Consider the following 13,704-nt stretch of genomic DNA (forward strand, 5'->3'; position numbering starts at 1 on the left):
ATTTATAGCACTACACCTCCCCCAATAAGCATGGCATTCTGGTATAAAACATGACAAATCTTTCAGACAACAAAGGCCCCTACTAAATTATTGATAGGGCATATTCCTGATTACAAAAGAATAGCCACTTAAGCTCATACTCCGAAACTACTCAAACAAAGATAAACGCTGCCTCTTTCAACATGAACGTGAACTTCCAAGGACTATGCTCGGTTTACTAACTCCGAACATGGACTATAATGTCTGAACAATGGATTGAGCCTTTACATGTAAACCTCTCTCCATCCATTCAGTGGTGATGGCGTATTTTTAAGTGTCCTAATATCCCCATGATCAACTAGAAAGTCAGTTATGTCAAATGATGTTTTGCTGGGGCACACAGGTGGAAGGATGTCTTAATAAAGCAAACACACAAAAGAATGTTTTCCTGAAGCAGATGCGTGTGGAAGGATGTCTTGCTATAACAGACTTACGGAAGGACACATGATGGAGGAGTATAAATATGACCCCACAGACAGTGGGAGGAAAACATTGGTTTGCTCTGCCTCACTATTCTTCAAGAATGACATATCTTACAATAGCATTGTTGAGCTTCACTTGTGATAACACCCTCCACTGAGAGAAACTTACCCAAGAACTGCTTGTAAGGTTCTTGTGGCAGCTTGCCCCTTCAGAGGCCTTGGGCCAGTTGGTGAGCCTTGCCATTTCTTTAGGATTGAACTACAGCTGCTGGTTAGTGTGTGGTGTCTGCGTGCCAAGAGAACTGGATTGTACCTGCTGGTTAGTGTGTGGTGTCTGTGTGCCAAGAGAACTGGATTGTACCTGCTGGTTAGTGTGTGGTGTCTGTGTGCCAAGAGAACTGGATTGTACCTGCTGGTTAGTGTGTGGTGTCTGCGTGCCAAGAGAACTGGATTGTACCTGCTGGTTAGTGTGTGGTGTCTGCGTGCCAAGAGAACTGGATTATACCTGCTGGTTAGTGTGCAGTGTCTGCCTGACTAGAGCTGGGCTACAGCTGCTGAGTCATACTTGGTGTTTGCTATGGAACTGAGCTGTTGAGACAAAGAAAATTGAGCTTGCCCCCAAAGAACTATTGGTGATCAGGTCCACTCCCCTCATATCTTAATAACTTTTCTCTTCTACTACCTCTGGTGGGTGATGGGCCAGAGGAGGGGTTGAACCCTTATTAAAAGTAAGTTGCAAAAAAATTCATGCCAACAATCAACACAGTCTAGGAAAACGGTGTTTATAAAATAAATGACTTTTATAAAATATTCTGATAGTGTCTGATAGTGTCACATACATATAGTTAAAAAAAACAAAAAACAAAAAAAAAAAAACAGAAAATAACTGTACAGGCATACTTGTTAGAAAATAATAAACTGGAACCACGGTGAGCTCTTCTGTAAAGTTCACACCCAACCTGAAAATGCTTACTCTGTCTACAACAAAACTCAGAGCTTTGTATTCCTGAAAGTTCCTATACTTCAGAACCCTCCATGGATTGGGAAAATGGTCGTGTGGAAGCTGACCGCACTGTTTGCTCCCTGGGACGGTTTCCTTCCTTTGCTGACAGTCAACAGAAAGTTAGCTTTCCGTTTGCACATGTAATCCCCATTCCTCCAGAAATCGCATGATACAGTTTTCGTTTTCCTCCTCTGACTTGTCAGGTGCTTGGTTCTCATACAGTCTAGACAGAAGGCTATCCACTAAGAGCTGCTCTATGTCCTCAAGCCCATAGTTCCCAGGATCATAGTCAAAGATAGGTAAGGAAGGGATACACAGCCTGCCAGTCTGAGGGTCCCAATCCACTAGTGTTGCAGATGCCTCTTCCTCTGGCCCATGGTCTGAGTCAGGATGCTCCTGCCCTAGGTGATGTAGCTGTGGGTCCAGGTTTGCTAAAGTCTCCTGTGCTTTAGATAATTTTTCTGCTCTGGCTGCGTCTTCTGGCCCACAGAGTGGCTGGTCTTCACTCTCCCTGTAGAAGTCAGTTAGGATTTTGTATTGAGGCTCAGTGTCTGCTTCTCCCATGGGTATGGGGATGTTGAACCACTCGTGCTGGGCTAGGGAGGTGTCTCTGTCACATTGCTCGGCACCACAGGAAATGTCCATCAAATGCGAAGAATATCCTAAATGCTGGCCCTCCACCTCTTCCCAGCGCAGCTCCCAGCTCTCGCTGGGCTCAGGGTCATTAACGCTGACGTCACCACTGCTTTTGTCCAATAAACTCACATCCTTTTGGGAAACTTTAAAATCATCATCCAACACACTGAGGGAGATAAAATTTAGTGTGATCGTTTCAGTAGGTTCAAGGACGCTTTTGCCAATTTCGTTTCTATAAATCAGTCCCTGCAGAGAGAAGAGAATGAGCTGCAACTTTTTACTTTGGAGAGACATTCCTAGCAGCTGCCAACCTCTTGTGTCACTAGATAATGTGCGACATTTTCTGACCAACCCGTGACAGGGGGTTATGTTTGGCATTTAGAGGAAACGTCACTGGGAGACACAAGGTACCCAGGACCCATTAAGTGCAACCAGAAGTGAACTGTGTCAATGGAGAGTATCCGTGTGAGGTTCAGGGGTGTGACTAAGAGGGACTTGAATCAATTAAGTTCTGGAATCTTCTCAATTCTTTAAGACTGGGAACTCCCTTCCAGCAAAGGAAGGAACATTTCTTAAGCCGTGACCCTCCCTGTTTTTGGTACTTGAGGACAAACTGACAGAGGTTCTGAAGGCCTGCAAGTACAAATGGTGAAGACAAACCCCCGACCAGCCGCAGGGAGGTAGGTCAACTTTACTTGGGCGATTAAAGGCTTATTTAGTTCTGGGGGATGGGACAGGGGGAGAAAGTAGAAACATGCAGGATGGGCAAAGGTAATTGGCTGAAGGCTTGAGGCACCTAAATGCTTCTTTAGCATGGGGAAGTACTTTAGGAATCTCAGGTGCGGCTGAATGAGTTCTTGTCAGGAGTAAGGAAGGTGAAGCTGTCATCTAACAGGCTATGTGACATCGCACAGGTGGAGATGTGGGGTATGGGAAGGATTTGAGTTCCCAGACAAGGTCAGAGAAGGGGAAGCCCTGCCAATGAAGGGAGTCCTCCATGGGAGACTTTCACAGAAATTAGCAGAGTTTCCCCATAGAACCCTATGGGATGAAAAGCATTAGAGTGTAAGGCTAGAGAAAGTGCATTTGTTTCCCAGTTGTTATTAGGCTGGGGCTGCCTGGACTACAGCTCTTCCCTGGATACACTGTGGACAAGAAATGTCAACAGGCATAGCAATAGATATGGGAAAGGGAATATGATAGTTTCTATTGTCACCTTGACACAAATAAAGCCACCAGAGGAGACGTTCACTGACAGCCTGTTTATGTCTAGATGAGGTTGGCCTGTAAGAGATTTTCTTAACTTAAACCAAGGGATGTGGGGGAAACACACTCTGGACATGGGCAGCGTCTTCCCAGGCTGGGCCTCAGAGGTATCAGTTCGTGGTTCTCGGTGATGCTTTCTCCTACCAACCTTACCCCTAGCCCAGCCCCCGCTATGGTGGGCTGTAACCTGGAACTGTGCTAGAAACAGAAAACAATGTCCTTGTCCAATAAATTTAAGTTACTCTATCACAACAGCAGAAAAGAAAATGGATGCAAGGTTGTAGTCTTCAAATTGTGCTAGGAAAAAAAAAAATCCAAAAATATAATAAGGCAAAAAAAAAAAAAAAAAAAAAAAAAAAAGAGGTAATTTATCTGTTAGTTTATAGGATATTTTAAAAAGTCTAAATCATGTCAGGGATGCCCAAAAATAAAGAAAATCAGTAAGACCCCCATAGTCCCAGCTACTCTGGAGGCTAGGAGAAGGTCGACTGAGGCAATGTAGCCAGACCTTGTCTCAAAAGAAAAGATTAAAAAGTTGTTTGGGAATATAGCCAAGGAGTGGAATGCTGCCTGTGTGTGAGGCCCTAGGCTCCATCCTGAATACCACAGACATAATTCTTGTTCTTCTTCGGGGTACACGGAAGGTGCTTGTTACAGAGAGTCATCAGTGATGGGGTACAATCTTCCTGTCACCCAATGACATGATTTCATTTAACACCGCACAACAGGACCTTTCACTCCATTGTTTGACAGAATTATAGGCTTTAAAAAAGTCACATGCAGCCAAGTCTCTGTGAATTTTCCTCCCAGAAAAGGTCTCCCTGTGCTACAAAGAAGCCAACCCCGGCACCTAACTGGAGCAGGATAGCAGAGACCTTTATGAATGGAATTGATGGGAACAGGTACATGTATGAAATGCATTTACTTGCGAATGCGTCTCTTAGTAATTCCCGAGGAGAATATTTTGATATCAAGCATACACTGGCCTGTCATCTTTCCTCCCCTTCACGGCGTCTTGGCTGGCTTTATTTTTCTAGAACAAGTGTCCTGTTGGGTCTAAAACATAATGGTGAGCATGACATCACCACTCAGGACGTTACTGAAAGTTTTCTAAACTGAACACAAGCTCTGACAACACCATGTTCTCCCATGACACAGCCTAGTGCTGCTCCCCAGTGTAGCCCCTCACAGGGAACATGGCAGACTCGCCATACGACACACTTTCTGGCCTCTCCACTGCTCCACCTTGCTCTGCTTCCTTTTCTGCTTGTAGTAAGTGTCCTGTCTCTTTCTTTCAAACCCGAGCTTGAACATGAGAACTGATCACCGCAAAAGGTTTTTGAGATTCCTTCTACCCCATGAATCCTCAAAATGTGTATTTATTTTTAGCCTTCACATAGTATCTCTAACTAGGCTTGAACTTTGAGAAAGGCAGTGTGATCATGACTTGGCTTATCTGTTTATTCCACAACTTTATCTTCTTGTAAAATTGTTTCAGGCCTAGGGAACTTCTAGTGTTGGAATGTTCATGAGTGAGTTCAGTACAGAGACTGTTTTTTGCCTGGTTTGGGGGTATGGGGGGGTCACACCTAGGACTGTACACATGCTATGTAAGCATTGCTCCTACCAAGCTATTCTCATCAACAGCTTAAGGCCACTCTGCTCTTATAGGGAATGATGTGTTCTATCCTCCTCTTCTGCATTCCTGTTGTCCTGTCAGTCTTCAACCATGACAAGTACTCACCAAATTTGTTGGGTGTTTTTCTTTGACAACATGGATGTAACGGTAAACCGAGTAGCCAATCACAGAGAAAAGAAACACAATGGCCGACGTGGGCAAGACATACCGGAAGATGACTTTAGCTTCCCACGTTGATGTTTGAACTGTTAAAGAAAAATTGTGGGTTAGGATTGTAATGTTATGATTTAATGCTGTGTGAAACCTGGGCAATGCCAAGAGGCTGTGGGCAGGTCACCTGCATTCATGGACTTAGTTTTCTCATTTATGCTCTGAGAAACTTGAGAATTTGTCATCTCTCTGACAATGAAGTTCTTAAGGCCCTGTCTAAATTCACCCTCCACATCTTTACAGTAAAAATGCACTAACAATATAAGTCAGTAAGTATTCCAAAATACACATCCTGACTCATGGATATGAAAACAAATGGGTCTATCACCTAACTTAGCAATTCACAGGTCTTCAGACAAAACAGCAGCACCCCCTTTAACAAAATCCCTAGTTCTGGACACGGGAAACTTCCCTTGAGTTACTAGTCAGAGAAGTTTGCCAATATTATGGGCGACTACCATAGCCTTTTGTTGTTTCCCAGAGCTTGAAGCTAAAATCCAGTTGCTGAAGATATCCCACATTTTGGACACAGACATTAGAGAAATCAAGCTGATGCTGACTTAGAAGCCTCTCTCCTGAGAACCAGTTCTCAGTACTTAAGGTACAGCACAAGATACCAAGAGAGAAAAATCAACCCATGGTTTGAGTTTTCAAACCCTACTCTACAGCCTGCAGACCACAACGACAATCAGCATGTGACAAGATGTACTCATGGAAGCATTAGTGACACACCCCTCCCGGAGTAACCAACAACCATCTAATTGGACCTAGCGTTGGCTCAGTTGGGGGAATTCATGCCTGGTATTATAAACCGAGCCAACTACCTGTAGCTGGTGAGGTCATGGACCCTTGAGAAGAACCTACTACTACTACTTTCTTAAGCCAATGTACTTTCTTATCACATTCCAAATACATACCTGTATTCTTTTCTGTTTGTTTTTGTTTTTAAATTTATTATGTTATATATTATGTATATACTGTACATAATTTATAAATGTATAAATTAGAGATACATATATGTGTGTATGTATATATACATATATGTGTGTGTACATATATGTGTGTGTATATATAAATGTGTATGTATATACATATATGTGTATACATATATATGCATATATATGTGTATATATACATATATGTGTGTACATAAATATGCACATGTATATATATATACTGTAGCTGTCTTCAGACATACCAGAAGAGGGCATCAGACACCATGACACATGGCTGTGAGTCACCATGTGGTTGCTGGGAATTGAACTCAGGACCTCTGGAAGAGCAGTCAGTGCTCTTAACCGCTGAGCCATCTCTCCAGCCACATACCTGTATCCTTATACCCAGAGATCAGTGTAGCTCCCACCCCTCACTGACCAAATAAGCTTGTTCTTGCAGTACAGACCATTCTAGAAATCCATGACTGGACATAATGAATAAAACAACTGAGTGCGGTGTGCCCAGCCCAGCAGATCCACATAACTAACTCACCATTATATCTGAGGCTCAGGAAACATGTTGGAAGTGGAGTGAGACAATTGTAGGACACAGAGGACCAGACTGTCTCCTGTGAATAGTGTCTTCTATATATGACAGGGAAGCCACACCCATGAAATCTCAAAGATATGATCACCTGAACAAGACCAGTTAACATGGCAATGTGGGTGGGGAATTGTCCAAGTTCCCATCCATAAAGAATTACAGCCAATTGATGGCTCCTGAGAGAGGACTGTTCAGTCTTCTCCAGGGACAAAGGTAGTTTATCTGTTCCAAGGTGGTCAGCCTTAAATATGTATACACAGAAAAAAATAGTAAACTGCCTCAGCAGGGTGTGTGTGTGTTTGTGTGTGTGTGTGTGTATAAGAGAGAAAGAGACAGAGAGAGACAGAAACAGACACACAGAGGCAGATGGAAAGAGACAGAGAGATACAGACAGAGAGAATAATTTAAAAAGATAATGTCATTAATTTGAGGAGCCCTGCTGTGTGGCCTATGGTGAGTGAAAAAATCTGTCCAATAATGCAAAAGCTTAGTAAAGAGTTTTAAGAGGAATATCCTGGCCCACCACTGACCAGACCACAAAGCTGACACAGGCTTGCACCACCGTGTCTGACACACAAGTGAAGCTTGTGTGAACTACCTGGAGGTTGGGCTGGTTAACTTTATATGTCAGCTTGTGTAGGTCATAGATACTTACCTATGGTTAGTCTAGATGTTTCTTTATATATATAGTTTTTTAGATGGATTAACATTTCAATGAGTAGATTCTGAGCAAAGAAAATTGCTCTCTACAATGAGGGTGAGTTTGATCTACTCACTGACAGGCTTAAGAAAAAGAGACTGAGACACCCGAGGAAGAGGGAGTTCTGCTACCCTGTGGCCTTTGGGGATGAGCTATTGACAGTTGTCTCTAGGATTCCCAGTCCCATGCCTACCCTTAAGAGTTTGCGCATCCGGTTCACACAGTGATGATGAGGGCTGACTTGAAAATCTTTGGATCTGTTTTTCAGGAGAATTGTAAGAGCTGCAGAGCAAAAGAAGAGTGGAGAAGAAAGAAAGAAAGAAAGAAAGAAAGAAAGAAAGAAAGAAAGAAAGAAAGAAAGGAAGAAAGAAAGAGGGAAGGAGGGAGGGAGGGAGGGAGGAGGAAGGAAGGAAAGAAAGAAAGAAAGGAAGGAAGGAAGGATGGAAGGAAGGAAAGAAAGAAAGGAAGGAAGGAAGGAAGGAAGAAGGAAGGAAGGAAAGAAAGGAAGGAAGAAAGGAAGGAAAGAAAGGGAGGAAGGAAGGAAAGAAAGAAAGGAAGGAAGGAAGGAAGGAAGGAAAGGAAGGAAGGAAGGAAGGAAAGAAAGGAAGGAAGGAAAGAAAGGAAGAAAGGAAGAAAGGGAGAAGGAAGGAAGGAAAGAAAGTAAGGAAAAAAGGAAGGAAGAAGGAAGGAAGGAAGAAGGAAAGAAAAAGGGAAAGAAAGCATGCAAACTTAAACCACAATGCCCCCCCCCACAACATTTGTTATACACCAATAAAGTCAGCCAGTGTGTCTCAGGAACACTCTAATCACTCTAATCCATGTGGATGTTGGATGCTCTTGCTGTCTGACAGACATAAAATAGCGTGGTGTCTATCCCACTAACCACCGGCTGTAGATGGGAAACAGATGTGATATGGTGGGACAGTGAATGCAAGCATTCCCGGAAGAACCCTTCTACCCCCTCAGTCGTCCCCGGAGAGAGCGTTTGCCTGCCTACACAGAAATGTGCCCAAACCACGATGCAAATAAATGCTGGCATGACAGCTTAGCTCAGGCGCCAGGACTTATCCTGACTAAGAAGTTGGTGATGACAGTGGCTGGATAGTGTGGTGCGCGCTTAGCACATTTGCTACAACAAACTAATACGCTCCATTTTCATGGTGGGGTTGAGAAACTGCAGGGAGCAGAGATTTTTTTCAAGGCATCGTCCTAGGAGAGATAATATTTTTTACTTTTTAAAAAGGAAAGTAGTGTCTTAGGAGTTTTCTCTGGTGAGTGATTAGGTGGGACATTGTGGGAAACTTCAATACTAGAAATGGTGTGCGTTCATCTGTCCCTTTACTGCGCTAATGCGCTCCATCTTCCTCCTGGGAAGAAGCTCATGCGATCTGTACGTGGCTGATTGAGCTACACTGGAAGTTCACTCCTACCATTTGGCACGGATCAAACTGTTAGGAAACATACCACTAATTCCAGGCACAATGCTGATCAATCCAGTTCGTTTATGTCCCTTTCCTGCTTGCTTGGCATTTGCGTTTTATTTGTATTAACGGTAGAGAATGGTTGCTTTTCGAAGAGAAGACACGATAAAGTGACTCAGAAGTAAAGCTTTTTACTTTTCAAAAAAAAAAAAGTTTTGTACTTTTCCTAGGGACTGTTTCAACTTGAAAAAATAAGAGGAAAGTAGCATGGGTAGGGGTGGGGCTGGGACGGGGTGGGGGTGGGGGGGCTGGGATGGGGCAGAGCTAGGACGGGGCAGGGTGGGGCTGGGACGGGTGGGGTGGTGCTGTGGGTTCTTAGCTGAAGATGAGGAAAGAACCAGAACTTAAGGCAAAAGATTGTGAGAATTTGTTAGAAGGGAGGATCGGAAATAATAATTGATGAAGGCTACTCGACAGTGGAGGGGACTTCTTCCATTTTCAGGGTTTAAGTAGAAGTTCTTACTGTAGAGCAGGCATATTAAACAAACAAAACGTGACTCCAGGTCATTAAATGAGGCATCGGAAACTACAGTGCTGAGGTACTGTTGTTCAGAAAACACGGAGACAGAGAGAAGCAATGGTAAGAGAGGGACTGTGATGGTCACAGATCTGCCTGTGGCTAACAAGGGATGTGTGAAGGCGACTGAGGGGCTGTAATTTGTATCAAAGCGGTGGTATTTGAAAGTGTTCCCAGGACAATGCTCTGCTTCCTGCCATAGAGTGTTCTGGAAGTCTGCTGTGGTTACAGTGACCATGGCTGGAAAGAAGACAGAGGATGTGTATGAAGGTTCTTCATTGTATTTCCCAAGGTAGGAAGCTACCTTCATTAGGGAGGATTGTTGCCGTGAACTCCTGGGTCTTGCTGACAGTTTCCAGATGATGAGACATCCCCTTGTCAATACTGACCAAGCTCAAAGGCCCAGATAGCTCAGTGCATTTGGACAAGTAGATGTTTTCTCATAGCTCAATCTGATTTTGACCGACATAGGTTTGTTAAAGCTTGAACTAAACTGTTTTTTTTCCCCCTGCTTTATCTGCTCCCTATCTTCAGACTAGCTGAAATCTTTTGCAGCTTACCTTCCAAAGTACTGACGCATTGCTTCCGAGAAGGCAGAGGGAGGCGAGGGGACCCCGGAACAAAGGACTCCACGTGGACACAGTACAGAGTGCTGGGCTCCAGCCAGCTGAGCACCAGTGGGCTATTGGTGACACACTGGGACCACTGGGACAGAGAAGCACAGAGGTTAGAGCCAAAGGTCCCAGGATGTCTCAGGACAGCTCCACAGAGAAGTGAAAGGCTAAGACACTGCTGTATCCTGCATGTGACTACAAGCTTTATTTTTTTTCAGCATAGTTTCAACATATATTATTAGCTGGGCAGAACACAGTTAGAAATGGGCCAATTTTAGGAACACTTCCAAATGATAACTCAGGATAGAGTTCTTACTTAGTTTTGTCCTGTGTTCTTCTTGCTCAAATATATATATATATATATATATATATATATATATATATATATATATATATATATATATATATATGTATGTATATATACATACATACATATACATATATATGTCACACACACACATATATACACACACATATAATGTATGTAATACATATACATATATTATAAATATATATGTATTTGGGTACACACACATATATATCTATATATATCACACACATATATCCATATATAAAAATATGTACATATATATTACACACATATAAATATATATATGTATATATCCATATATATTACATATATAGCCCCTGGAAAGTGACTGATGGATAATGTATAAGCAAAGAAACTTCATCAAGTGAGATTAATAAGTGATAGTGACATTATCAATTGTTGGCAGAGCACTTTCCTTGTATGTTGTGTGATATCTCTCTTGAAGACTATCAGCTGCCACATTCTCACAAAGAGACCCAAAGTCCGACGACCACCTATGCCCATGGAAGAACAGAAAGGGAGCTCAGAGGATACCCCCCATCCGAGGCCAGGCTCACCGTTCTTCCTGACTTAGTGTTATACACAGACACGTTGTACTTCAGATTGGGGTATACTTGTTGCATAGAAACAGGGTTGTCCTGTGGACTTCTTTTCCATTTCTCTGGTGCTGTCAGGGCAATAGAGATGGAATTCTCGCCAGTTGTCAGGGCAACCTCTGGTGGGCTGATTTGGGCTTAGAGGACAAGAGGGCATTAGCATATTCAGGTGTGAATCCCTCCTCCGGAGATAAAGCTACACTACAATCCTACTGGGATCAGAGACCTAAAACCACCCTTTTATGGGAGATCCTTTCACCATAAAAGCCCAGAGGCCTTGCAGGCCACATGATCTCTGTTGTAAGGACTTAGTCTGTGGTGTGAAAGCAGCCATTGGTATAAATAAGTGAACAGGGTTGATGTTCTGGAAAAATTTATATACAGACACTGGAACTTACAAAACATTTTCTTTTTTTTAAGATGTATTTATTTATTATATATAAGTACACTGTATCTATCTTCAGACACACCAGAAGAGGGCATCAGATCTTATTACAGATGGTTGTGAGCCACTATGTGGCTTCTGGGATTTGAACTCCTTTGGACGAGCAGTCAATGTTCTTAACTGCTAAGTCATCTCTCCAGCCCCTGGCATTGAAATTTAAGTCCGCATGATTTTCACATGTCAAAAATATTGTTTTGGTTAAAAATCTACTTTAAAAATATACCATTATCAGTTCCTGGCCTGTAGAAAACAGACATAGGAGAAGGATATGACCTGAGGACATAGGCCACCAGCCTCGGATCTGGCAGGACACTGGAAAAGGCTCCTCCTGGGAGCCTCTGCAGCCCTTAAATATTTCATTATGGTGGCCCTGCCAGCATCCTTCACAGTTGGGTTAGTCACATATTGGGTAAGGAAAATTATAAAAGCAAATATCAGAAGATTCTTGTCTTAAGTCTGTGTTACACCCAGAAACAATAACACAATACCAAGTTTAGTGAAAAGGAGACTTAGTTGTGTGATCAGGACAGTATATAATCTTCTGGGCACACATCAACAATTCACTAGTCTACAATTTATATTTTTTTAATTCAAAGTCTCCATCAAATGATGAAACAAAACAAAAATCCGGTATTATTGGCACCTGTCTTTAATTCTGAATCTGAGAGAGATCTTAAAGGACCCTTGGTCAAACCTGTCACTCTATATGTTTGACTTTGGTGTTCAGCCACATGAAGCAACAGGTCTGGGTACTCAACATGTTGTACAGCAAGAGTCAAGGAAACCCCTTTCTCTGGGCAAAGTTGCCCATGAGGCCAGAGTATCATTCTAGTAATCTAGCTCAGCAATGCTGGAAATTGGCATTACTCACTTTCCAAGAAAGGATAGAAGCGTTCTGTCTCGGCCCATTCAGAGCACCTGGTTTCCCAAATGGCCTTCACCTTGGCATAGAACTGGTGTTCATAGTCTGAGGTCTCAACAGAAAGATCACAGGAGGTTCCGCTGATACTTCTGCATTTAGAGGCACTCAGCCATTCCTTCTGCCCATATCTGCTAAGAAAGAAACTATGAATTAATAATGAAGCCCTTTACATGCTTTACAATTAAAAAAAGTCATTATATAAAATTGAATGGAAGACTTTCTCTCCAGCAAAAACACAGATGCCTGTCATTCTGATATAATCAAATCCACTTTTGCTGTTGGCGATATTTTCATTAGCTGTCCGGAGCATGAGTCAGAGTTTCTATAAACACCTTGCCTTTATGTGAGTTACAATATGGATAGTGCATCCTGAAAGCGTGTAGCAATTTTATACTTCAGCTACAGTAAAATGTTTGCATACAGTGTGGTCAGTCTCTAGTAATTAAGCTTTTAATCTAAGACATATATGAAGCTAGTTTGGTGGGTGCATTAAAGGAAAGTTAACCATATTTTTATTGGAAGAAAAATTACTTTGACAGTCTCATAAAAATCTAAAACTTTACCAAGTGTTAAGAAATTTGGGGAAATTTACTAGGATGCAGTAGGTGAGGGTATAACATAATCATATAGTTAATGAACTGACTACATTGTTCACGCTGATTTGTATTGTTGTTAAAATATGACATCTCGAAGAAAACAGGGAGGGGGAAACATTTTCATCACTTCTCAGGTAAAATATACCTTGGCATACAACATTTAGGCAAATAAGTCAGTGGGGGAGACAGGGTTGTATTGGAGGATACTGAAGAAATTAAAGTGGGTCTATTGGGGAACAAGATGAAAGGTGTGGTTTAGAAGGTTTACAAGTTGTCTGCAGAGAATGTAGAGCAATTGGTAGCAATTGCAGAGCTTGGTAGCAATCTAGAGAGCAGTTCAGTGCGCACTGCTGTGGTCTAGGTGGAAGGTGCTATATATAAGGATTATGGCAGTGAAATGAGTGAGGACACAACAGAAATAAGAACCAGTGACTGAGTGCATGGAAGACATCACACAGATAAAGATAACAAAATACCTCTTTCTGTTTAGGGCAAGGGCATGGAATGTGATAATATTTACCAAGCTAAAGATCACCAAAGAAGACTGGGCTTGGGAGACTGAGGAAGGGAAGGACAGGAGGAGGGAAAACTAATACATTCAGCAGTGTTAGACTGAGCTTGAAATACGTAAGAGTTCTTCAAATGCAGGAGCTTGACGTTCAAAGAGAGAGGTAGAGATTTTGGAGTCTATACACAAATTGCTCATAGAAGGTTTAGTCATGGAAACCCAGAGCAAAGCCTTGTTCAA

General features: G+C 42.4%; 1 protein-coding gene across 1 annotated transcript in view; it reads right to left on the minus strand.

The window, feature by feature from the left end:
- Window positions 1-1,584: 1,584 nt before the first annotated feature.
- IL20RA (interleukin 20 receptor subunit alpha) overlaps window positions 1,585-13,704 on the minus strand; it is a gene marked incomplete at both ends in the record, with an annotated part of 38,165 nt that continues 26,045 nt past the window's right edge. The window contains 5 exons of the mRNA XM_080941957.1: window positions 1,585-2,346; window positions 5,111-5,250; window positions 10,013-10,157; window positions 10,955-11,130; window positions 12,310-12,488. Coding sequence (XP_080798083.1) covers window positions 1,585-2,346; window positions 5,111-5,250; window positions 10,013-10,157; window positions 10,955-11,130; window positions 12,310-12,488 — 1,402 coding nt within the window. The remainder of the gene's footprint in view (window positions 2,347-5,110; window positions 5,251-10,012; window positions 10,158-10,954; window positions 11,131-12,309; window positions 12,489-13,704) is intronic.

The sequence above is a fragment of the Micromys minutus genome (genome assembly GCF_963924665.1).
Source record: "Micromys minutus genome assembly, chromosome: 30".
In the NCBI taxonomy this organism is placed as follows: Eukaryota; Metazoa; Chordata; class Mammalia; order Rodentia; family Muridae; genus Micromys; species Micromys minutus.